General features: G+C 38.0%; 2 protein-coding genes across 2 annotated transcripts in view; one reads left to right on the top strand and one right to left on the bottom strand.

Annotated features, from left to right (window-relative positions):
• tmem163b (transmembrane protein 163b) overlaps positions 1–8,476 on the top strand; it is a 51,576-nt gene extending 43,100 nt beyond the window's left edge. Inside the window, exons 7-8 of the mRNA XM_058381649.1 lie at positions 447–588; positions 2,493–8,476. Coding sequence (XP_058237632.1) covers positions 447–588; positions 2,493–2,553 — 203 coding nt within the window. The 3' untranslated portion in view covers positions 2,554–8,476. The remainder of the gene's footprint in view (positions 1–446; positions 589–2,492) is intronic.
• mgat5 (alpha-1,6-mannosylglycoprotein 6-beta-N-acetylglucosaminyltransferase) overlaps positions 7,586–26,841 on the bottom strand; it is an 80,853-nt gene continuing 61,597 nt past the window's right edge. The window contains exons 11-17 of the mRNA XM_058381647.1: positions 25,087–25,220; positions 18,984–19,133; positions 15,047–15,193; positions 14,546–14,662; positions 14,277–14,351; positions 13,927–14,084; positions 7,586–11,749 (exon numbers count right to left, since the gene is read on the bottom strand). Of these exons, the coding sequence (XP_058237630.1) occupies positions 11,551–11,749; positions 13,927–14,084; positions 14,277–14,351; positions 14,546–14,662; positions 15,047–15,193; positions 18,984–19,133; positions 25,087–25,220 (980 nt within the window). The 3' untranslated portion in view covers positions 7,586–11,550. The remainder of the gene's footprint in view (positions 11,750–13,926; positions 14,085–14,276; positions 14,352–14,545; positions 14,663–15,046; positions 15,194–18,983; positions 19,134–25,086; positions 25,221–26,841) is intronic.

The raw sequence follows: 26,841 nt of genomic DNA, 5'->3' as shown, positions 1-26,841 counted from the left end.
CAGCAGCAGAGTGTGAAATTTAACACCTGCGCTGAAAAATTTCCTCCTAACACAGTCCATCATTACGCACCTTTTACTGCGCCGGTGACAAGTCCTTCCTGAGAATTAGATCAGAATAAAAGATAGGAGAAGGCTATAAATAATAAAAATGCATTAGACCAGAGTGGGCTAGAATTCCGATTGGTGTTGATTCATATTCTATAACAGCGTAGTTCTGCCTGCAAGGCAAATGACATGTTTATATTAATGCAATTGTTTGTAGACTGTCTTCATCAGACTAAACAGCTTACGAATGGCTAAAGACTTCTCAAAAAACAAACATATTTTCCAAACATTTCCAGCTGCTGTGATGTTAAGCATTATCTTATCACATCCAAGTTGTAATCAGTTGTAATTGTAATGTGCCACCAACTATATTACTGTTCTGCTTGTTTGTTTACCTGCAGGCTTTAACTCACTGGTAGGCGGAGTCATGGGTTTCTCTATCCTCATCAGTGCTGAAGTGTTTAAGCACAACCCGAAGGTTTGGTATTTGGACGGTGCCATTGGTGTGCTGATTGGACTCATCATCCTCGCTTATGGCATCAAGTGAGATTTTCGAGATTACTCACAATCGCAAAGATGCACTAAGATGAGTTTTGAGTGTAAGGTTTATTTGTCTTAACAGTATACAAGCTGTTATTAGCTATTGTTAGTTGTTATTACAGTTATTAAATATAACTGAACTCTGGAACACCTTCGGGATGAACTGGAATCAGACCCCAGGTCTCCTCTCCCAACATCAATGCATCAGTGATTTCTGACCAATCTTAAGAACGCTTGAAGAAAGTCTGACCAATCCCACCCACTTCCAATAGACTTATGACCAATACTTATAGCCCTTAAAAGGGGCGTCCTGGTGGACCAGCAGCAGAATCCTGCACTCTCAGTGCCATGACCCGGGTTTGATTCCTGGGCAGGGAGCCAACCATGCCACTGAAGAGTTCAGTACCAGTCCCAAGCCTAGATAAAATGGGAGGGTCGTGTCAGGAATGGCATCTGGCGTAAAAACCTATGAAAATGCGGACCAAATGTTCCACTGTGGTGACCCTGAACAGGGACAACAAGAACAACAACTCTTAGCTCCTAAATGACGTCTGACCAACCCCAGTCCTACCCACTTCTAAAGGAATTCTGACTAATCCAAATAAATTTTTGACCAATCCTAATAGCCCCCAAAAGAAGACCTGACCAATCCAACCTGCCCTTAATGATATTTGAACACTCACAAAAGAATACTGACCAATCCCACCTGCTACAGTAGTACTTGTGACAAAATTCAAATTTTATTAGTCACATACATCGTACACAGTATGATATGCAGTGAAATGCTTACACGACTGTTATGACCCAAGGAAAAGGAATAAGGACAGAACAAAAGACAAGGATAAAATATAAAAATAAAATATAAAAATACGAAATATAAAAAATAAGAATACGAAAATAGAATAAAATATAAGAAATATAAATAAGTAAGGTATGTATATATATATATATATATATATATATATATATATATATATATGATAGAATATGTATATAGGAAGTGTAAAATATACATACAGGAAGTGTAAAATACAACAACTGTGATGCAAAATTATATAAAATTATAAAATGTGAATAGTGTGTAGTGCAATAGTGTCCAAGGTGCAGACAGCAGCAGTACGGGGTGGTCATGAAGTGGAATGAGGTGATGAGAGCAGTGGTATTGTCCATCTTTAGAGTGCAGATGTGCAAAAGTCCTCTTTGTATGTAATCCTTGCCCCACTTATAAAGAATCTGTGTCCAATCCCACTCACTCCTGAAGGAATTGTCACCAATCCTTCTTGCTCCTGAAGCAGTTTGACCCAATCCCATCTGCCCCAGAAGTACCTGTGACCAATCCCACCCACTCCCAACAAAATTCTGACCAATCGAACCTGCTCCAGTAGCACCTGTTAGGATAAACCACCCTGCTCCTGAGACTTTTTGCTGGGTCCTGGTGGATCCTAGTCCTGCTGCTGACCAGTAGAACAAAGTCAAATGACTTAAGATGCAGTTAGATTCAAACCATGTGCGGCAGTTCCCATTGACAACCTTAGCAATCAAGAGTCACCCTTATGGAAAGAGCCTATCAGAGAGTTCCAATTTATAATTATATATATATATATATATATATATATATATATATATATATATATATATATATTTATTTCTTTATTTATATATATATGATAGGAAAAGGCAGGAGGAACATTTTAAAGGCTTTGGTTTGTTCTGTCCGTTTCAAGTCATAAGTTAACAGCGTGAATAAATCTAGTGACAAATGATTGATTAGTAACAAATAAAAAAAGAAGATTTGATTGCCATTACTTGGCAGCCATGTGTATGCAATTCTCTAGTCAGTATACACCAGGTTGCAGCATGTGTGTTGGGTGTATTGCTGTCAGTCATGTGTCTGCCTCTTTCCTCAGGCTGCTGATTGACATGGTCCCTCGAGTGAGACAGACCAGACACTACGAGCGCTTCGAGTAGGATCAACAGCACACAGTGGAGACAGTGGACTCTATTTGCATACACCCACCCACATAGACACACACACAGAAGAGATTCTCGCTAAGAAGGGAAACACTCACCCACGCACAAACACTCCCATACATATAACACACACACACATACACAATACACAATGCGTCACAACACAACCTCTCATCGCCTCCAGTATCACCCCTGTTCTGTGAAGACGCACTGAAGAAGACGAGGACGAAGTAGAACAGGAACAGGAACAAAAGTCCTGAAGATATGAAACTGGGTCAAGGGAGCGTTCTTCACAGATCTGGCAAATCTACTGCAGCTGATCTTGATCACGTTTAAAAAGAACACCACCTGTCTTTACAGTACTGAGCTACTGAGTGTGTGTTTTGAGTGTATTTATCATTTGTCAAGATGAGAAAGCTTCTTGCAATGAAAACACACCTGCTCTTATACACTCATTACCTGTGGCTGGGAGTATCAGAGACTGGAATGTCTCATGAGAAATGGATAGTAGAAGAAGAAGAGGGAGAAAGTGGAAAGAGAGAGATAGAGATAGAGATAGAGAGCGGTACCTCGGACACAAAACTATATTTAGCATTCATTCATCTTCTGGCAGGATCCTTGTGTGCACCTTGAGCGACAAATGAAGAAGCAGCTGCCACACTGTTACTGTAACTAGAATCCTGCCTCATCTGGACATTTTTCTTCCTTAAAAGTGATTACAGGATGTGGATTTCTTTGCCAGGTGGACGTCTACCTCTTTGCAAACCCGCTAGGTGCAATACGATCACATCCTGCAGCTCATACAGTAAAAATGGACAGATATATTAGAGTATCGAAAGTAGAATAGAACATTATCGTTGAACCAACAGGTACAAGAAGCACACTCCTACACAGCTGTCCAAACCAGAACATCCGAGAGCGTAGAACGGCACAGAAAGATTAGCACAAGATTATTAATTCTTAACAGTGTACATAAACACTCATATAGTTACGTTGTTCTGAAAAGTCAAAAGTTGAATTTTTAATGATTATGTATACTTATACATCGTTTATCGTAGACTTATTGGTAGTAGTAAACATTCGAGTTTGATAAATATGCTACGTAATCATTGTAAATGATTGAAATTAGCTAGAATTCGCTAACGTTAGGTTAGGTGACGTGGCTGGCGTACACGTTAGAATGGTGTCGTCATGTGTTACGTTCCATTCATTCAAAGCAAGGTATCGTCTTCTGATGATGCGTTTTAAGTATTGTCTGTTTACGCACAAATTATACGAATGTCAGCATATGGTATATGATTAGCTCAGCTCTGGTTTCAGAACATGTCAAAAGTCGACAATTTACTGGGGAAAAAAACAAATATCTAAAGTATCTTACTGTGTGATGTCAGTTTTGAGGAAATTAGCCAGGTATTTGAAGTAAACTTGTTACTAGTGAATAAACTGCTGGTCAAATCAAAAATGTATAAACTTTTCTATATTTACAGTGTTAACCTGACAAACTCCCATAATCTGACTTACAATCCTCTCATAACTGCATACTTTTTCACTTCAGACTCCAAATAGAACACGTCCGTTTTTGGGGCAGCACTGATTTGTGGGATTATAAATCATTCTGGTACAAAAAGTGTTCAGGATGAGTATATTGTGAATAAAAGTATAACCACTGGACAGTCGTAATGATTACAGCAGCAGTTCTTCAGTATTAGAAGTTGTTTAAAATTTCACCTTTTAACCTTTTTTTTTGCCACAATTTAATTTTTTTTTTTCTGGGTTGCCAGTCAATTTATTAAGAGTAGCATTCACTTTTGCATTGCTTAACTCTCATCAAACAGCTAGTTCTAGCTAGTGGCTAGTATTAGGCTTTGTTTAACCTCTCATTTCATGGTCAATTTACCTCACAAACGCTAATTCCAGCTAGCTTAGCTTACTTATGCAACATTTTATGCTACAGAGTTTTACTGAAGCTAATATTTCATTTATTAATGTTACTTCACTTGAAAAATAAGCAAAACGCCTCATGAATGCTAATCCAAGCTAGTCTTGTTAAAGGTTAGTGTTAAGCTAATGTAACGTGTTCCCGTTTCACTGTTGAGATTTTTTTTTCTTGCTTGGTTATTTCTGACATTAAATCACCTACAGAATGCTAATTCTAGCTTGGAGCTAGCATTAGGCTTACATTGCTTATAGAACATGAACTTTATTATTTGTTTAGAAATTATTATTTGTTTATTATTTGTTTATAACTTTATTATTTGTTTAGAAATCACTTAAAGTTAATGTTAGAATTTACGGGCTTACTCTGAGAAAAGGTTCAATTAATTCACTTTTTCACCTCACGAATGCTAATTCTAGTTAGTTAAAGTTTAGCATTTAGCTTATGTAACTTGCATGATGCTCATATCACAGTCCTTTTAGAGATAAATTCTTTTAGAGCATAAAATGAACATTAAAACTTTCTCACTCCGAATAAGCTAATCAACTCATGAGCACTAAATCTAGCTGGTCTAACCAGGACCTAGCGTTAGTCTCATGTAGCTTATTATACTTAGGCTCATGCAGTAACTGATATTTCTACTATAGCTAGCCTAGCTAGAGGCTAGCATTGTGCTCATGTAGCTTACATTTCATAATATTATACATTTACTTTTACACTTAAAATCACTTCATCAACACTAATTCAAGCTAGAGGCTAGCATTGTGCTAATGTAGCTTATCTTTTTATTCATTTACCTTATCACTTAAAATCTCTTAATGAACCATAAATCTAGCTAACCTACCCAGCAGCTAACATTGGGCTCATGTAGCTTAAATTTCATACTTTTACTGATTTACTTTAGTACTTAAAATCTCTCCATCAGTGCTAATTCTACGTAGCCCAACTAGGAACTAACATTTCACTCATGTAGCTTCTATTTCAGTTATATTTATTTACTTTAGCACTTAAAATCTCTTCATAAACGCTAATTCTAGCTACTGAGGCTAGCATTGGGCACATATAGCTTACATTTCGTTGTTTCGTATGTTTTTTTTTTTTTTTTTTTTAACTTTTATTTTGGCACTAAATCTAGCTAGGCAAAATAGGAGCTAACATTAGGCTCATGTAGCTTACATTTCAGTTTTAGTAATTTACTTCAGTACTTAAAATTTCTAAATCTAGCTACACTACCTAGGACCTAACATTGTGCTCATGTAGCTTACAATTCAGATTTTTATTCATTTACTTTAGTACTTAGAATCTCTTCATGAACGCTAATTGTAGCTAGTCTAGCTAGATGGTAGCATTGTGCTCATGTGGTTTACATTTTATAGTCTTATACATTTACTTTAGCAATCTAAAACCTCTTCATGAATGATAATTTAAGCTAGCCTACCTAGGAGCTAAAATAGCTTAAAATCTCTTAAAATCTTAAGTTAAAATCTCTCCATGAGTGAAAAATCTAGCTAGCCTACCTAAAAGCTAACTTTGGACTCATGCAGTTTACATTCGATTTTTTTATATTCATTTACTTTAGCACCTAAAATCTCTCCATGAACTCTAATTCTAGCTAGAGGCTAGCATTGTGCTCACATGTCATAGTTTTATTCATTTACTTTATCACTTAAAATCTCTCCATGAAATGTAATTCTAGCTTGTCAAGCTAGAGGCTAGCATTGGGCTCATATAGCTTATATTTCTTTTTTGTTTGTTTGTTTTTTACTTTAGCATCTAATTTTTCTCCATGAATGCTAAATCTAGCTAGAGGCTATAGCATTGTGCTCATGTAGCTTATATTTGACAGTTTTACTTTAGCACTTCATTTACTTTAGCACTTAAAATTTCTCCATGAACGCTAAATCTAGCTAGAGGCTATAGCATTGTGCTCATGTAGCTTATATTTGACAGTTTTACTTTAGCACTTCATTTACTTTAGCACTTAAAATTTCTCCATGAACGCTAAATCTAGGTAGTCAAACTAAAAGCTAGAAATAGGCTGATGTAGCTTACTTTTTTATAATACTATTAATTTATTTTAACACTTAAAATCTCTTCATGAACGCTGAATCTAGCTAGCCTACCTAGGCGCTAGCATTTGGCTCATGTAGCTTACATTTCAGAGTTTTATTCATTGACTTTAGCACTTAAAATCTCTTCAGGATAATTCTGGCTAGGAGCTAGCATTTGGTTAATGGAACTTAAAACATAACATTGTTTTTATTTTTTATCACCACACATTAAACCGCTTCGGACATTAAAGCTTCAGCTGCTTTAGCTAGAAGCTAGCCTTAAGCTCATGTGGCAAAAAAAAAAAAAATCTCTTCCTTGAATGCTAAATCCTAGCTACTTAGCTCTAAATCCTTTCAAACTGACCACACAGTTAGAAATCAAACAAATAGTGAGTTTTCTACTGTATAAACAAACAAACAAACAAACAAACACCTCAGCCCATTCTATTGTGGATGTAGTTAGCACACAGAGCGAGTGTATTATCCCACATGCGAGGCCTTACCTTCGACTCCAGAGGATGTGAAGTGTTGTGCTCATTTTTTTTAGCCTTTTTCAGCTATATAATATTTATTGAGACTGTTGTCACGTATCTGAGCGTCACATGTAGCAAATAGAACAATAATGACGTAGTGACCATGGGTGCGCTAGTGTTAGTAGCTAGTTGACTTTTACGTGCAATAGAGTGAGTCTTGACTTGCCTTTTCTGCTAATACAGTCATGTAAAATCATGTTTTGTTTTTGCAACTAGAAACTGTGTGTACATGAAGACGGTCAATAGGTTTCTGACTCGTTTATGAAGATGTATATTTTCCTAGGGATTTTTCCTTCAGTTCTTTGCCAGGAACATGGCCGAGCTCAAAGCCCACAAGTTTTGTTTGCACACTGTGTGGTTTAAGACGTGCGCAAAGCTGAAGGCATCTCTGCATGGCTTCGATTCTCACCTGTGTGTGACAGAAACTGGCAAGGAGCCCCAAGATATATACATTTACACACACACACACAGATATATAAATATATGCTGCTTTAGAGTGCACATAGATATTATATTGAAATTTCTGTTGTCACAGAAAGAGTTTATTGAAAAATAAAGATATATCCAGCGTATTGATCAAAAAAAAAAACCAAAATGACTTTTTTTTTTATTATTATTTTTTTTAAAAAACTCGTCCTCTAATCTTCTATCATCACATGAAACACATGAAGCAGATGACCCGATGAAAAGGTTGAGCCACACACGTGGAGGGAAAAAAAAAAACGAAAACAAAACAATAAAATAAAAATCTAGCAGTAAACAGGTTTGCATTTTTGCATCAATACTTTGCGTAATTACTGCACCTAAAGCTTCTAATCTCATTAACGAAGCTGTAACGAAGCTGTGACTAGGCTGTTCATCACACGTGCACCTTTTTCACGCTTCATCCACCATTGTAAACAAAGACCAGCTTTTACATTTCTAACTACCACTTTTGGCAAAAAAAAAAAAAAAACCCGATCCATTTTTTAACGGATTAAAACGGCTCTGTTTGGTTTTTTTTTCTTCCTTTTTTTCCATTCTACACGTTCTACACGACTACACTTGCTCGACACGGCTTTCAGGGGAAAAGGCACATCAGAACAGAAAATAAAAACAGTAGCTTGGCTGAAGGTCGTCACGATTATATACAAACTGAGATCTTGGTGCAGGGGAAGGGGGGAGGGGGGACAAAAAAGACGGAATAAGTTAGAGAACAAGCGAAGAAACCCGTCTGTATATACAAATGTGCAAATGTGACACACAAAAGCTAAAAATGAGGTTTTCTTAAAAAAATAAAATAAAATAAAATAAAACAAGGTGCACTGCTTGTCCACAACAGGGACACTGAGGGGGGAAAAATGATACTATATATATATATATATACTAAAAAAAAATTAAAATAAAATAAAATCAACACATCACTCTTTACCATCAGTAGTCTTAAAAAAAAGAAAAGAAAAGAATAAAAAAAAAGAAAAAACGATCCTTTTCCTCAGCATTATTTAAGGGACGAATAATTTAAAAACGATTTCCGATCATTCCAGTGTATTTTTAGTCATAACATTAATAAGAATAACAATAATAGTAGCAATATTAATAAAATAAAAAGTTGAAAAAGGCGATCTCTCCGATTGTGCCATCGTCCTTGACGTCCTACGTCTGTCGGTCTGTCTTAGACAAGCACGTGCACGCTTTTAACACACTTAACTTAGCATAAATAATATATCCTTCTGTAAAGCAAAAAAAAAAACTATACTCTATGTAAATTAAAGGGAAAAAAAAAAATCACCAGACATAATATTTTATACAAAATAAATAAAAAAAAATCCTTATGAACAATTGTACAGTGTCACATATCTGATTTTTCAGTACGTAAGCTTTGCGTAGTGCACTTTCACTCAAGAAAGAAGGAAAAGATCTGACGCTTAGTGAAGATTTGCTTAAAAAAAATAAAAAATAAATAAATAAAATAAAATTTAAAATAAAACAAATTTTTTTGTAGATTTAAAAAGTGGATTTTTCTTTCTTTTTTCCTTTCCTTTTTTTTTTTTTTTTTTTTTGAATATATTTTGTACATGAGATTTGAGACGACCAATCTAAACGTCACGGGTTTCGTTTCCGAGTGATTTGAATATGATCTCGAAAGAAAACTCTGGAGGACTGAATGAGTTGGGTTCGGGAGAGTGCGGCTTGCGGAGCTAAATCACATCACAGAGGACCAGAACGTGTTCTCGTTGTTTGCTAAAAGCAGGCCACGAAACAGAAGACCGAGAAAATGTGTGTGTGTGTGTCATTGTGGGTACTCTGCAACACATTTACTCCTAGTTTAAAATTTCTATGTACATGGGAACGCAGTGCAGTGCAGGCAGTCTGATAAAAAAAAAAAATCCTCCACACGCAGGGTCTCCAACCTTCTCCTGATGCATTAATCAAGTTCCTTCCTGGACACGTTGGTCCCGCGGCGAACAGGAGATGGATTGGATAAAATAGAATAAAATCTAAAGAGCGCAGCGCTGGAGCGTCTCCTGCGACACACACACACACGGGGCAGTGACGAGGTCCGGGGATCCTGCGTGCCTCCTTCAAGTATTTCAGGCCGTGTTTTTGGAGAACAGCTCATCAACTTGTTCACTCTGGCCTTTGTATTTGTCCCTTTTGAAATTCTTGTGAAACACACAAAGCTTCAGCTTGGAGCATGTGTGCAGGTGTGCAGTGTTTCCCCTCGTATCAACCTGACCTTTTTTGTTTTAAACCAAACACAACAGATCAGACCTAAAGACAGCATGATATTTGTCGCAGATCTCTTTAACAAAGGTTTAGGACTGAGAATTGAACTAGTGACAGTTCCTCAGGATTTATCTGGAGTTCAGAGACACTTTTCTCAATTCCTTGCAGCTAATTAGCGAGCATTTGGAATAATTGGGGATTGATTTTTATTGGAAATTGAGTGGAAATTAGTGGGAAATGAAAATGACTAAAAATCATTGTCAATTAGGAATTATTTGGAATTGGGAATTGGTTCATACTGGTAAATGCTAATTACTGAGCGATCGTAATTAATGGAAATTGGCAGTTAGTGGATCCGCAGATGTTTGAAATGATCGGCAATTAGTAATTTATTAAGAATTCGATAAAGACACAATTAATAGAAGTTGGTACATGTGGGTACTTGGTAATTAGTGGGCAGTTGTTGTTGTTGTCCTTGAGCTGCTCCCTGTTAAGGGTTGCCACAGCATTCTATTTAAAAATAGACTTCATTAAATTTGGCACAGGTTTTATACCGGATTCATTCCTGATGCAAACCTCACATCCAGGCTTGGGACCGGCACTTAGAGTTAACCCCTCAGTGACTGGGTCAGTTCTCTTCTTAGTAACAGAACCCAGGCTGTGGCAGAGAGAGCGCAGGATCCCTCCGCTGGACCCCCAAGGACACAGAGTGGGCGACGGTCATTAATAGAAATCTGCAATTATTGGCTATTAGTAGAAATCTGACATTATTGCTAATTATTATTAGAAAGTGGTAATTAGTGCGCATTGGCTATCAGTAATTATTGGTAATTAGTAACTGGAGATCATTGGGAATTGGTAATTATTGGTAATTATTAGTAATTGTTGATTATTGGGAATTGGTAATTAGTGAGAACAGGTAATTATCGGGAATTAGTAATTATTGGTGATTATTGGGAACTGGTAATTATAGAGAACTGGCAATTACTGGGGATTATTGGGAACTGGTATTTATAGGGAACTAGTATTACTGGTGATTATTGGGAATTGATAATTATAGGGAACTGGTAATTACTGGTGATTATTGGGAACTGGTAATTACTGATGATTATTGGGAACTGGTGATTATTGGGAACTGGTAATTATTGAGAACTGGTAATGGGAACTGGTAATTACTGGTGATTATTGGGAACTTGTAATTATTGGGAACTGAATTATTGAGAAATGGTAATTATTGGTAATTACTGGAAATTATTGGTAAATTAGCAGGCATTTGAAATGTTTGGGAATCAGTAATTATTGGAAATCAGCAATTATTTGTAATTGGCAAATTATTGGGATTTAGTAACTAGAGGGAATTTGTAATTACGGGGTATTTGTCTCCTCCATGTCTGTGCTATATCTCTCAGACCCCGAAGTTTCAAACCAAAGCAGAAATCAGCCTAACAATGATCAATGATCCCTAATCTCTGATCCGAATTAACGAGCTTCACAAAGCAAACCTTTTCTCTTTCCTAAAAGACATTTCCATTTTTTGGAAAACCTTACCTAATAAATGACATGTGCGTGATAACTAAATATCTTGCGGTTTCGCTTGCTCTTGATGGACAGTAGTTTTCCGTTAAAAATGTGGGGAGCTGGTTATTGTACACAGGCAGTAGAAACCGTTCTATATGAAAACATTGTCTGACACTAAAATGATGGGGACCCCGACCCAGGGCTAAAAGGGGAAACACTGGAATGTGTGTGCGTGAGTGTGTGTGTGTTATAAGCAGTCCTTGCACAGAGCCACCTGGCCCTTCATGTAGTCCCTGCAGGGGCAGACACGCTGGAGTGAAGGGTGAGCTCCCGCACAGCTGAACAGCAGCAGATCAGCCTGCAGCACACAGTGACGTGACGACTCGCTGAACGCAGGAACCACGATGTCCCCGACACTCTCCACCGTCCTGCACTCCACACCAAACCTACAGAGAGAGAGAGAGACAGAGATTCAGCAGGTTCAGACTTGATGGAGATGATAAAAGCATGCCAAACACTGCAGAGAGAACGATGACCTATTAGCATGACAACACTGCCCTCTAGTGGCATGTTTCATTTTGGATTAGTCATGTCAAGATTACAGGCTAGAAGAACAGGAATAAGGCTGAACTTTTTCAGCACCGAAACCCAGAGCTGATTTTACTTCCTGCAGCTCCTATTTCTAGTGACCTTTCTAAATCCTATACTTTTTTGGGTGAAAAAGCTTTGCTATTTGCAGAATGAGTTCAGCAGCTCAATACTCATAACAGAACATACAAGAAAATTGAATCTAGTCTAATTATTACACATCATAAACTTTTTATAGCTAGTTATAACCAACTCACAGTTCCCTCTGAAAGTATTGCAACGACAACGTTCATTTGTCTGTGCTGGAAACTGAAGGCATTTGGGTTTTCTGAGATAAGAGATTAGAATTTTTAGCTTGTATTCTCTGGTATTTATATACAGATGTGTTCAATTCTGTATCAAACCACTTAGTTTCTAGTCGAGCACAAATATTGGAACACATGACTGACAGGTGTTTTTAGTTGCTTACGTGTGTCCTGTTAGATTGATTGTGCAAACAGTAAAATATGCTCTGAACATCTAGGCTTGGTTTGCACCTTTAGTTTCACCTGTGAAGATTTGCTGTTAGACAATAAGAGGATCAGAAAGAGCAATGAATGTTCAACAACAAACAAATGTCCTGAAAAGGAACTGAAACCGGTCGGCCAAAGAAAACAAGAGCAGACGATGACGGAAACGTTGCGTGAGCTGTGAAGAAAAACCTAAAAATAACAATGACAAGTGTGACATCAATAGCCTTCACGAGGGAAGGGTAAAGATATCGCAATCCATCATTGGAAAAAATACTTAGGGAGCAGAAATATCCAGGCCATACCACAAGACACAATCACCAGCAGACTGGAATTCACAAATAGGTACAGAGATGAGGCACAAAAGTTCTGGAGTTGAGGTGAACCTCTACTAAAGTGTGGAGAAATAAGGATCTGCTCATGATCCAAAACATACGAGCTCGTCTGTGAAACATGGTGGTGGTAGTGTCATGGACTGGGCTTGCATGGCTGCTTCTGGAACATTCTCACTAGTCTTTACTGATGCTGTAACTCATGACGGTAGCAGCAGAATCAATTCAGAGGTCTGAAGTCTAATTTACAGAGAAATGCATCCAATCTAACTGGAAAGAACTTCATCATGGAACAAGAACACACTGCCAACACAGAGGAGAAAAAAGTGTAAGACTGACCGAGTTAAACAAAAGACCTTAACCCAAATGAGCAGCATTTTACCTCCTGAAAAGGAGACAGGAAGGAGAAACCCTCCTGAAACAATCAAACTCTGTAAAAAAGCTTGAACAAGCATCACAGAAGAAGAAATCTACAAGAAACCCATCGAGTCGTTACATTCACCCTTCTGATACAAAAGGTTCAAAGCATTATGTTCTTTAACACATCTACATATAAATACCAAAAAAAAAATAAAATAAAAAATCGAATCTAATATCCTAATGTCTTTTTCATCCATCTTTTGATCTCCAGCCCAGATATCTTTGGTGTGTAGAATAATACAAACGAATATTTGGCGTTCCAGTAGTTTTGGAGTGAACTGTACCTTACAAAAAGTGGCACAACTGAACAACCCAGTATCACTTTCTATTCACGTGACCGTGTCTAAAGTGTTTTCAATGGATCAGTAAATATTCAGCAGTGCACAAAATCCAGCTGTAGCTCAGATTAGACTTTTGGAGAAGAATTTCTTTCAAATGATTTCATTATCTAAACACTTGGGGACATGATATAAGAAAATCTTCAATGGTAGAGATACTGTGTTAAAAAGCAGGGTTACTGTATGACCCTGAAGTGGATTATTGTCCAACCGTGCTGGTCAGCTCAATATTTATGTATCTGTAATTTAGCTCTTAATCCTGTGATGTTTTATGTAGCACCAGGATCCTGGAGGAACATCGTTTCATTTCACTCTGTACTACATCAAGGTCATAATGACAGTATAAGCCTCTTGAACCGTAGGCAATGAAAGCAGATGAAATGAAACTGAGCTGATGTCTGAGCTGACGTCTGTGTATTTCCAGTTAAACTCTCACCTGGCCAGATCCTTGTCCTTGTTCAGGTGCTGGAAGAAGGATGGCTCGCAGATCAGCTGCTCCTCCTGACATACCTGCTTGCAAGATTTGCCTGCTGGAGCCATTTTCACCTGCAGAGCGCTGAGAGGAGGCCACATCACCTGACCGTGACAGAAATCCTACACACACACACACACAAAATGAGTGTTTCCGCCTGGTAATGAGTGTTTCACTAAAAGCTAACAGTCAAACATTGTGGGCTATTAATTACATGATTACCCCAAATCAACCTAAATACTGTGTACAATAAACACCATAAGCAATAAACACAGTCCAATCTCTCTCTCTCTCTCTCTCACACACAAACACACCTGGTTCTCGATGAAGGAGTTGAGTCTCTGCAGCATCCCTTCACAGGTGAACTCGTATGGCAGATAGGGCTCGATCTGAGAGCGCGCACACACACACACAAAATTCAATAAACAAAGAGATAAAGTAATCTAATGACGGACAGGCAGTCTAGTGTCCCAACAGACAGGGACATGGCATTAGTCCAACATCCAAAGATTGTAGAATTGAAGAATAGGCTTTAGAATGCATGAGCACACAATGATACAACAACAATAACACAAACACTGACCTTCTGACTGAGGATGGCTCTGATCGCTCTGTCCACTTCTCCAGGATTCTCTATGTCTACAGTCCAAACATGTGGCTGGCCGATGTAGACCTCAGCATACGGGTGCTGTGAAGTCAGCTACACACACACACACATTAATCACATACATGCACGTAAATCACACACAATAATAGCGCGCACACACACACACACACACACACACACACACACACATAGCTTAGACACACACACACACACTGATTAGACACACACACACACACTTACACATGTTAATCACACACATTTCCTTATGAAACCCATCACAAAGGCACACTGGGTTTTTTGGCCAAGATTCAACATGGCATTTGATTCAGTCCATGTACATCGCTCCTTCACTCCTGCAGTCATTAAGACCACATACTAAAGTGACCACTTCACTTTCATCTGTAGCATGAGATTTACCGTATTAAGTTAAAAGACCTAATCAGGTGTGTGTGTGTGTGTGTGTGTGTGTGTGTATACCTCTCTCAGGGTAGGCTTGCCCTTAAAGAAATCAGTGTTCTTGCTGCTCTTGGGTGGATTAAACTTGGGGTTCAGGAATGCACAGCCATTGGCTATAGCCTCCAGGGGGGCGGGGCCTTCATAAGGGAAGGACAAACCTACAAACAGCTGAAAGATGAGAAAGAAGAGATACATTAAAAGATGGAAAGAAATAGTGCAATTTCTGGGAAAAATGTGTAACGATCGAGCACTAATGCGGATCATCGTGGATAATCCTCTTTAAAAAAACCAAAAAAACCAAATGGTATGACTAATTAACCCGTATTAATGTTCATGATTAGATTAGAAACACTAACATCTCACTGAATGAATTCTTTTGTATTTCTAACCTCTCTGTTGGAGTAGATTCTCAGATGAGTGCTAAAATGTTTTCTGTTAACTGGGAGAGATTTTAATATGAATGACAGACATTTAAGTGAATGGTGAATGTAAAAGGGCAAATAAATGAATAAACAAACAAACAAACAAATAAATAAAGTAATTAATTAATTAATATGAATGACAGACATTTAAGTGAATGGTGAATGTAAAAGGGCAAATAAATAAATGAATAAACAAACAAACAAATTGTTTTTGTAGACAAATATAAGGCAGGACATGCTGATGATTAAAAGAAAAAGAAAAAAAGCCAAATCTCAGAGAGCTCAGTATCCTCTAGATGGCAATAAAACATAAGATTCATAAACAAATAAAAGAAAAAATTATTATTATTATTATTATTATTTAATTAAAAACATTATTATACAAATAATATTTAATAATGATATATATTAATTAGAAAAATATACAATAATCAATTATTATAAAAATATAATAAGAATCATTTATAATCATTATTAATTTTATTATATATTTTGTAAATTATTATTATTATTATTATTATTATTATGAATGCAGTGCAGTTTACAGACCGCTAAAACACCCAGCAGTAGCTCTGCACTCCCTCTTCCGGACCCCGTGACCCAGTTTACATGCACGTTGTACCACAAACTCGGCGAGGGTGTGGGTGTATAGGACGGAGAGCAAATTCTCCTCAACCTTATCTGCATTGCACACATCTCATATCTCGACTTACACAACCCAAAGACAAAAGTAAAAAAAAAAAAAAACTTTTGTGTAACCAAAAAAAAAAAAAAAAATTAAGTAATTATTTTGACTTGCTCTTTTTCCCCTCCTCCTCGTCCTCCTCCTCATTTCTCTTCCTCTCCATCTTTTTCAGCTTTCAGCGTTAGTTCGAGTTCACGCTTAAGATTACAAGAGGTCTCATTCAGCATGATGACTTAAGCAAATATTTGAGAAGGACTGAGCCGTTCCAGCAGCGGAGCCGCATGTACTTGAGCCACAATAATCTGCTTGTTAAAGCGACGGTTCGCGAACACCAGGGCACAAAGAGCGGCCTGTGCTCCGAACCGACTGACGAGCACAGAGAAGGGGTTCGGGCTGAAACCAGGCACAAAGACCCTCTTACACACTCGGTACAGTAGAAGCACACACTCATCTCATCAGATCATCCAATAGTGGCATGTGACCAAGTGGTGCAACTTTATTTGTGTTGGGATTAATACAGAATATGATCAATCCCTGAGTGTGTCAGTAGGAGGCAGTAGAGATTCACTGCATTAAGGAAGGGAGTGGGCGTGAGGCTGAAGGAGAAGGACACAGGCACTATTAATAGTGTGCTGAGAGCTGCTGACAAGGAGAGAGAGCGAGAGAGAGAGAGAGAGAGAGAGAGAGAGAAGGACACAGAGAATGAAAAATGACCTCTGACCTTACAATGTAAATATTCTATGAGGCCTGACAGCAGGAACGAGACTAGACATCTCTGAATCACTGCAGAGACGCAACGAGTGGCTGTGTATCAGTGCAAAAACACACAACAAACATCTGTGTATCACTGAAACACAACAAACATCTGTGTATCACAAATGCAACAAACATCTGTGTATCACTGAAACGCAACAAACATTTGTGCATCACTGAAACGCAACAAACATCTGTACATCACTGTGATACCTCAACAAATGTTTATGTATCACTGTGATACCTCAACAAATGTTTATGTATCACTGTAAAGACACAACACACATCTGTGTATCACTGTAAAGACACAACACACATCTGTGTATCACTGTAAAGACACAACACACATCTGTGTATCACTGTAAAGACACAACACACATCTGTGTATCACTGTAAAGATACAACATATGTGTATCACTGTAAAGACACAACACACATCTGTGTATCACTGTAAAGATACAACATCTGTGTATCACTGTAAAGACACAACACACATCTGTGTATCACTGTAAAGATACAACATATCTGTATCACTGTAAAGACACAACACACATCTGTGTATCACTGTAAAGATACAACATCTGTGTATCACTGTAAAGACACACCACATCTGTGTATCACTGTAAAGACACAACACACATCTGTGTATCACTGTAAAGACACAACACACATCTGTGTATCACTGTAAAGACACAACACACATCTGTGTATCACTGTAAAGACACAACACACATCTGTATAAAAGCTGAGGATCGTTGCAAAAGCTAATCGAAATCTTTCTAAAATTGCGAAAACACAACACACTCAAAATCTCAGTATTACTGTGTAAAGGAAAAAGGAAAAAAGAAAGAATGTTGCTGTGAAAAGGAAAAGAGTTTGTGTAGCACTGCGAAAGCACTACACATGTCTAAATCACTGCAAAGACACAACCAAAGAGTGTGATTTACTGTGAAAAAATCACACCAAAAAAGCTGAGGTTCAGTGAAACATCTCAGCGAAGTTCTGTACATCACTTCAATGGAACGAACACATCTGTGCAGCAGTGCACAAAAACAAAACGTCCGTGTATCTCTGCGAAAGCACAGATAGTCTGCGTATCAGTAGCGAAGTGCTGCGAAAGCACAAAAAGAAGCAGTGTGTCACATGACAACAAACTGGCAAGCTATCATATGATGGAGGCGACAAAGAAAACGTCTGAACACGCGATCATGAACACACTGTACCTGTGCTAGAGGTTATGTAAATTGTGTTACATTAAGAATGTTAGCGTGTATAAGCCTCGACCACAGAGACTCGGAGACCTTCATGCTCCAGTGACATCATCGTCATCACTGTGCCTCAACCATCACGCCATCGTACGCACGATCGGCAAGTCGCACATCATCTCGTGACAACGTTCTGAGAGAATCCTTTCGGCCTTCGCATCAGACGCCATCGAGCCTACCTGAGACCAGAAGCTCATTTACATCCTCTGTGAATTTGCATAAGACATATGGTCAACTACGCACTCTTATAGCTATCCTCACCCCTCGGCTCTCAGATTTCATTTGCTTAACCATATGGGAGTAAAAATATTGGCACCGCCAAAATTTTATACATATATATCTGAGGTCTCTTTTGGAGAGAATAGCAGCACCAAGCTACTTCCTGTAATGCTTCTTCTCCATGCAGAAAATGTCAAACTCTACAGTAACTGAACATATACGTTGAGATTTACACTGGTTTTCTTTCTTTCTCAGCCTTTTCAGCTGGTCAGTTTAGCGTTTATGCACCTGGTCTGCATTGAACAGTATTCTAGGCTCGAGTCTGAAACCGGGATTTCCATTTACATATTACGCTCTCTCTGTGTGTCTGCGATGAATGCAAAGCACGAGAAAAAAGTGTGTTTTGGAATACATGCCAGTGTTTTTTCTAAGTCTATGCATGCATTTGCCTGCTAGACAAAAACAACAGAGTTGGACAGTACACGTTTTGTATTTCTCAGTGTATTCCCAGAGGGAGAAAACAGCGACAGAGCAGTAGGCGATCCATGATGTGTATGTATTTTGAGGGAAAAAAACCCCCAAAAAAACCCCAGAGAGTGTAAATGTGTGCTTACCTTGGTCTCGCGAAGCAGGAACTGTAGATCCCGTCCACTCAGGATGCCATGGTTTTTGACGTAGGCAGGCAAATGAACGGTACTGCTGCCGTGTACGGTCGCGTGGACTTCCATGTACGAGTGGATGATATCCAAGTACTTCTTTTTATCCTACAAAATCACACAACATATAAATGATCAACAACAAACCACATACACAACAATAAGGACACAACCATACACACAACAATTTCTGAATACTTTTCTATAAAATCCTTTTAACTGACTGAAACTAACACACATGAGCATTATTCTAGGGTTAGTCCTTTGTTAAATTTGCTTTAAATTAATGCCACTTATTAATTCAAGGCTATAATAATCAACAGGGACCCCTTTCTGCGAGATGTTTATTTATTTATTTGTTTGTTTGTTTATTTATTCATTCATTTTTTAGAAGGAGTCTCCAGTGTCGGTGCTTCGTAACGGTCTAAAGATAAGGCTGCTCCTTTAAGATTTCCACCACGGGGACGTCTTGAGGATGTATTGAGGACAGGCGATGCTTTTTTCCCCACCCTGTTTTGTTTCAGAGATATTAAAAAAGGGAGTGGTGAGGGAAAAAACCTGACTTAATAGGAGGTTTAATAGCTAGCTTGTTTCAGGAATATTCTATAACTTTAAACATAATTATTGTTCTTTAATTGATAAATTATTAGTTAAAGAATCCTGATTCTGAAGTCTGAAAAATCATAATAAATTGTATGTCTTTGTTATGTGTAGCACCTCTGGTCTAGGAGGAATGCTGTTTCACTTCACTGTGTACTGCATCAGCTATATATGGTTGAAGTGACAATAAAGCTTCTTTGACTTTGATGTTATGGCGAATCTCTCTCTCTCTCTCTCTCTCTCTCTCTCTCCACACACACACGCACCCCATATGAATGTCCTCATATAGTATCCAAGGAGGCACAGCCCATTATACAAAAAAACAAGACAAAATGTACTGATTGTGCAGCAAAAAAAAAGTCTGGTGTTTTTCTTCGTTCTGGCCGACCGGATGACAGAATGAGGGTAAAGACAGAAGCTCATGTTCATTGCTTTTCTCTGACAGTCACAAACACCTGATCTTATCTACATCCTCAGGGGAAAAAATAACAGAAGCATGTCAGTTTGAAGAATAAGACACCAAAGTTGTGCACACATATATATGTATAGAGTCTATGTATCTTAACGTGAAATATTTGACTTCATTCGCAGCTTTTGAAAACAGGAAATAAAGCTAGGTAAACAGGAAATGAGACACAGCAGTGTCGCTCCTCAGTCACTAAGCTGTGGGGACAGAGAGTGCTTGGCCCCTGTAATTGCAGCTTCAAGCAGCTAAATTTAACACGCGGTTGCGAGAACATTTGTCACGATTTTACAAGCACCACCAAGCATGTAAAGTCAGCGACAATTCATTTTTACTGTTAACCCAGAGTAAAACGCTAAGCCGAATTAAGCTGATTAATAAGCGGATTAATAAAATACTACACCGTGGATAGTTTAGGAGGTCCCTGAAAAAAGGACCTCGCTTGAACAAGGGGAAAAAAGACAAAGAAAAACACTCTGTCCATGAAGAGTGATAGCTGACAAACTCTGTATAAAACTGTCTATTATGTTAGCTGGCTAATCTGGGAAAAAAAAGTAGCACATTAGCTGGTAAGACATAATAAGAAAGAAGTGGGTGGTATGATGTGGCCTGACAAGATGCTCTGTAACTCCTCCCACTTTACTGCTAATTCTTTTCCATTAACTTTATTCCTAGTAAAAATTTAAAATTTAAAATTTTCCCCCTAATACGTTTCCCATGCACTAGCGAACCCCCTCTATGCCATCATACAACGGCTGTGAACTGGTGAAGTGAGGGGTGAAGACTAAAACGTGCTAACTCCAAGTGCTAACCGCTGCTCATGATACACCACAATGCTATCTGCCCTCTTCCACATACATGAGCTCATGATTAGGTAGTGTTGCTCTGCTTGACATCCTTCCTATATCCCTCACCTACACCCCACCTACACCCCACCCTATATCCCTCTCCTTTATCCCTCCTACAATCCTCACACACCCTTCCCATATCCCTCCCACTGCCTTCATCACCCCTCTCACACTTCTACCTTCATCCCTTCATCACCCCTCCCACACGCCTACCTTCATCACTCCTGCCACACTCCTACCTTCATCACCCCTCCCACATGCCTACCTTCATCACCCCTCCCACACTCCTACCTTCATCCCTCATCATCCCTCCCACACCCCACATACATACCTCCCAGACTCCTCGAGCATCCTTCCCACACCCCTCCCTTCATCTCTCGTACATGCCTCCCACACACATCCTACACCCCTCCCACATCCCTCATACAACCCTCCCACATCTCTCATACAACCCATCCACATCCCTTCCATAACCATCCTACACTCCTCCCTTCATCTATCCCACACCCCTCCCGTCATCCCGCCCACACCCCTTCTATACCCATTGTGTATCCCTCATACACCCCGCCCGCACACCTCCTACATCCCTCCCTTACCCCTCCTACATCCCACCCAGACTCCTCCCACACCCATCCTACACCCTTCCCACATCCCTTATTCAACCCTCCCACATCCCTCATACACCCCTCCCACATCTTTCATACAACCCTTCCACACCCCTCCTACACTCCGCCCTTCATCCTGCCCACACCCCTTCTATACCCCTTGTATATCCCTCATATACTCCTCCTTACATCCCTCCCTTACCCCTCTTACATCCTTTACACACTCCTCCCACATCCCTCCTGGCCACGGATATCTGTGGCATCGTTGTGATTCAGGCTTCCTGTTATCACTTGCTCTATGGTACACAAACAATAATTTCCTGTTGCCTGTTTTTTTTTCTCTCTCTTGAAACATAACTTATGTGACAGGAATTCATTTTTAGAATTAGGTTGCTTCTATGCGACCCTTTTATGTGAGGTGACCTAATGTTTCTGTGAATAGAATGATATCATTCCCTCAGTTCCTGGTTTCTTATATGCACATAAGGCAGACAGAGTCAGACAATGCGAACAGAATGATGCGCTTGTCTGTGTTGAGGATTATACGGTTCAAACAAACACCCAATCATTATTATTATGAATGAAGAAAAGTACGACGGAAGTACAAGGTTATTAATTCCTCTCGCGGTGTCGTGTGGAATTGTGCAGGATGTCAATATCCATGTGTGGGACGACATATTGTACAGGCTGCTGTACTTTATTGAACATTATCTTCACATTGAGATGATGAGAGAAAACATTGGCCGATGTGAGTCATCATTTCTAAGAAAACCACTGAGATTCTGAGCACACACACACACACACAAAACACAATTACCCGTGGTTGAACATGTGTGCACACATATAAATTCACACTGCATTATTTATAGTAGTCTAGCAAACACCCACTCGAAAATATAATGCAAAAATAACACCAAATGTGTGTGTGCGTGTGCGTGTGTGTGTACAGAGCCTGAGACTTCAAAAATGCAGTTCAAACCCAGCCAAGCTGAGCTGAAAATCCAGATCCTGACATCAAATGGAACCTTAAGCAAAGACTCCACTTGTGTGTGTGTATGTTTTATGTGTGTGTGTGTGTGGGAGTATGTAACAGAGATGTGAGGTACACAGAAGCAAGAGATCTTCGTCTCAGGAGAGCGTTTTAATTAAAGAGAATAAAGCAGTTTTATAGAGTCATAAAACAGCAGTGAGAGGGCATGAGCTGCATAGAGAGAATGTGTGTGTGTGCACTAGGTTATCTGGACAGAGATGAGAGGAAACATCTGCAGGTGTCTGAAATGCAAATAAGGACAGTCACTGGCCAGTGTGAGTGACACTCACACACACACACACTTATTTGTATACAGGTGTCTATAGCAAACTGTAAAAGTTTCACACAACCACAACACCACACACCCATGTTATCTTAAACTTTATCAGCATTATTAGACCCTGGTGACCATCCCAGCTCTGCCCCATCACTCCACCTCCTACTGAGACATATATGTTGTGTTTCATTGTCATATAAAGACAGTGCACTTAATACAGCTCAGCGTGTGTGTCATGACATTTTAAAAGGTTATTTTTAAAGCAGTATAAGGTCACTTCTAACCTTTTTGCTTTTTTCTGTAATGCGTCATGTATCCTGCAGCACCAGGGACACTAATAACTTTAAATTCATTTGCTTTACTTTGCTTTAAAGGCTTTACTGGACAACAAAAGACTCATTCTAATGAGACATATTAGTCTAACAGCATCTATATCATAATAAATTAAGTGTCTACATGCCGAAGATATTCTTTATAGTGCGTTATTCTCTGCAAAATGCAGGTTTCAAAAGGATTGGAAACACACACACACACACACATATATATATGTATATATGTATATATATATATATATATATATATATATATATATATATATATATATATATATATATATATATATATATATCTGAGAATGTGATTGTGAACCAACTCCATGCAGAATAGCAACATTATAAGGAGGAAACTTGATCAATACTCCTTTCAGAAACTCTTTATACTCTTAGTTAAAGATTAGAGACTGGGATGTTGAGTGTATATAGTCATTTTTGCCTGTCCTCTTTAAGGGTGCCAGTGCTTATGGAGTGGACCTTGTGGCAGGGTTTTTTTTTTTTTTTTTGACGTCACACCAGATTAATTATTATTTCATTGTTTGCTAAGACAGGATTAAAGAGTGTGTACAGTTAAATAAATCATACAAGATCTTCAGATCATCTCAGATGTTTCACCTTTAAGAAATATGTTTTTGAGTAATACACTTGTTTGTTTTTGGTCTAGTTTCTAGGCGCTATTCTTTACAGTGTGCCGATGCTCCTAGATCGTATACCGGATGTTTTCCACGTGAACGCTGTATGAAATATCTCCAAGTGGCCACTGACCCACAGGCTCTCACACAGAGAGAGAGAGAAAAGCTGTGGGTCTTAATGGCAACACCAGGCATGAGCTCACACAGGAGAAATGTGCGAAAGAGACAAAGCGGGGACGCTTTTTGGAAACAATGAGGTGGAAGCACTGAGTTTAAGAAAACACATTTCCGTGAGGTTTCTGAGACGGACGTTAGTACAAAACGAAGACGACAGTTTTATTGTGGTTTGGAAGAAAACTCTAAATACCTGATGTACTCTTATATCACGTATGGATTTCTTAGCAGTTGTTCACTGATGAGTTGAAAGAGAAGCTGAACACATTAACCTGACATTAGAGAATCTTTTTTTATGTTTTCTCCTGTTAAAAGCCATTGTAACGGCACTAATAAGACGACCACTGAGCACATCGTAAATATTTATCTAGAAACATATTTAATGTGCTTCAGGGTGGAGTTCTTTCTAAACCACCAAGCAACTCTTGTTCATTTTTTTTTATTTATTTTTTTCATTTAAATTTTTAAAATTACTTTATTTAACGGTAATTCTGTTAAATAAATACATAAATAAGTAATTATTAATTAAAGATCTCATATTTATTCATTTATTTATTTATATTTTTTATTTATTTATTCAAAAGAAATGACAGATTTCCCTTAAATAAATAAATAAACAAACAGAGATATTATATATGAGAGTAAATGACAGATTTCCATTAAATAAATAAATAAATCAATATAAAAATACTTAAGATTTCATTTTTATTTATTTATATTTTAAAATTGATTTATTTAACAGAAATGACAGATTTTTGTTAAATAAATATGAATTATATTAATTAATTTAAAATCTCTATTTATTTATTTATTTGTTTTTATATTATTGTTTATTTAATAAAAAAAAATTTCATTAAAAAAAATAAAAAATATAAGATTATGAGTAGCTGATTTGCATAAACCAAAAAAATCTAGAATATTCCGATCGAGATTGTGTCAATAAACCAAAAAATAAAGTTTTGCACCAAATTGTACTCCTACATGAAGCTTTAAACAGAAAGCTAAACAGGCTAAAACAGAAAAGATTAAAGGACCCCTAATATCATTCAGTATTATTATAGATTATGGAGTGAATCGATACACAAATCGAAGGAACGTACCTTCCAGAAATTATCCACCTTCCCGTAGACGAGCGACTGGTTCTGACGCTTGACGTCATCGATGTGTTTGATGTCGCTGGCGTTCAGGTGCTGCTCCACTACGAAGCCCAGGAAACTGTTATCGGGAGTGTGAGCTGCAAGAAACAAAGAGAATGAAACTAATAAGTGAGGAGGAGTAAAGGGGGTAGATCCAGATCATTCGCATATACTGCGAAATTATGAATTATGTAATGAAAAGAACATAAGAAAGGGTAAGAAAGAAACATCAAGAGGCTTGTGTGTCTGTGTGGGACATCAACGGTCAACGTTGCCGAGCAAGACACGGTTACTATGGCAACAGCGGACCGAAAGGTCGTCCGGGTAACAGCGAGCTGGCAGAGTCTCACCTCGGTGCCATCTGTGTGAAACTTCACCCGTGTTCGCCGATTAGGAACGAAACTCTCATTAGAGTAACACAACACTTTCATGTGTCTTTCAGGTTTAAACCACAATCCTGTTCTCATCAAGCGTATTGAGCTTAAGAGATCATCAGCACTTCTCACACATCCTTCTGCCTCCTGCTCCACATTTCAATAAGACTGCAAATTCTCTGATATTATTAACAGCAGTTAATGAAGCAGAACGACACCACAAATTCTAGAGAAACTGAGAAAATTAATCAACACCTTCTGACCAATCAGAGGCAAGGATCCAACTCGTGGCTCTTCGTGGTGGAGCAGCAGCTGAACGCCAGCAACATCGCACACATCGATGACGTCAAGCATCAGAACCAGACACTTGTCTATGGGAAGGTCGATCATTTCTAGAAGGTATGTTCCTTCAATTTGTGTATTGATTTGCTTTATTGACACAATCTCAATTGGAACATTATAGATTTTTTTTTATTCATGCAAATCATCCTATATTTTTTTGTATTAAATAAATAAAAATATAAATAAAATAAATAAATAAGTAAATATGAGATCTTAAATAAATTAAAATAAATCTCAAATTTATTTATTTATCAGAAATCTGTAATTTTCTTTAAATAAACAAACAAAAACAAACAAATAAATAAATATGAATCTTAAATAAATAAATATGAATTCTTTTATTTATTTATTTATTTATTAAACAAAAATCTGCAATTTCTGTTGAGATCTTAAAGAATTATGATCGATTATTTATTTATTTATTTATTTAACGGAAATATGTCATTATAAATTAATTCACAAATTGAAAAAAAAAATGAATAAGGATTGCTTGGTGGTCATCCTTGTCTTGACCCAACTCGTTGGACCCTTGCCTCTGATTGGTCAGAAGGTGCTGATTAATTTTCTCAGTTTCTCTAGAAGATGTGGGTTTTTTCCTCTTCATTAACTTTGAAAGGGAAGAAAGAGAAGCTGAGGGCAGAAGTGCTAGATGTCGAGCTGCTAGATGAGTCTCACTTTTGTTGACATTCCATTTCAAGTTCCATTAAACATAAAAGGAATGAACTGGAATCATCTGCAGATCAGTGTGTGGAATAAAAGGCTTCAGGTTGTGTGTTTTGATGCAGAAATAATCCTTACATTACACAGGAGTGATTTATTTCACAACAATCAATTAGCAGAGCTGAAGATCTTTAATGTGGCTTCTACAGGCTGTGGAAACTTCTGTCCTTCAGAGCCAAATGGAATCTAAATGTTAATTCAGTTATTCAGTTATCTTACACACACACACACACACACACACACCTACACTCACCCACCTACACATGCACACAAACACGCTCAT

The sequence above is a fragment of the Hemibagrus wyckioides genome, linkage group LG27, assembly GCF_019097595.1.
Source record: "Hemibagrus wyckioides isolate EC202008001 linkage group LG27, SWU_Hwy_1.0, whole genome shotgun sequence".
Lineage (NCBI taxonomy): Eukaryota > Metazoa > Chordata > Actinopteri > Siluriformes > Bagridae > Hemibagrus > Hemibagrus wyckioides.
This window is presented reverse-complemented; position numbering and strand designations above follow the sequence as displayed.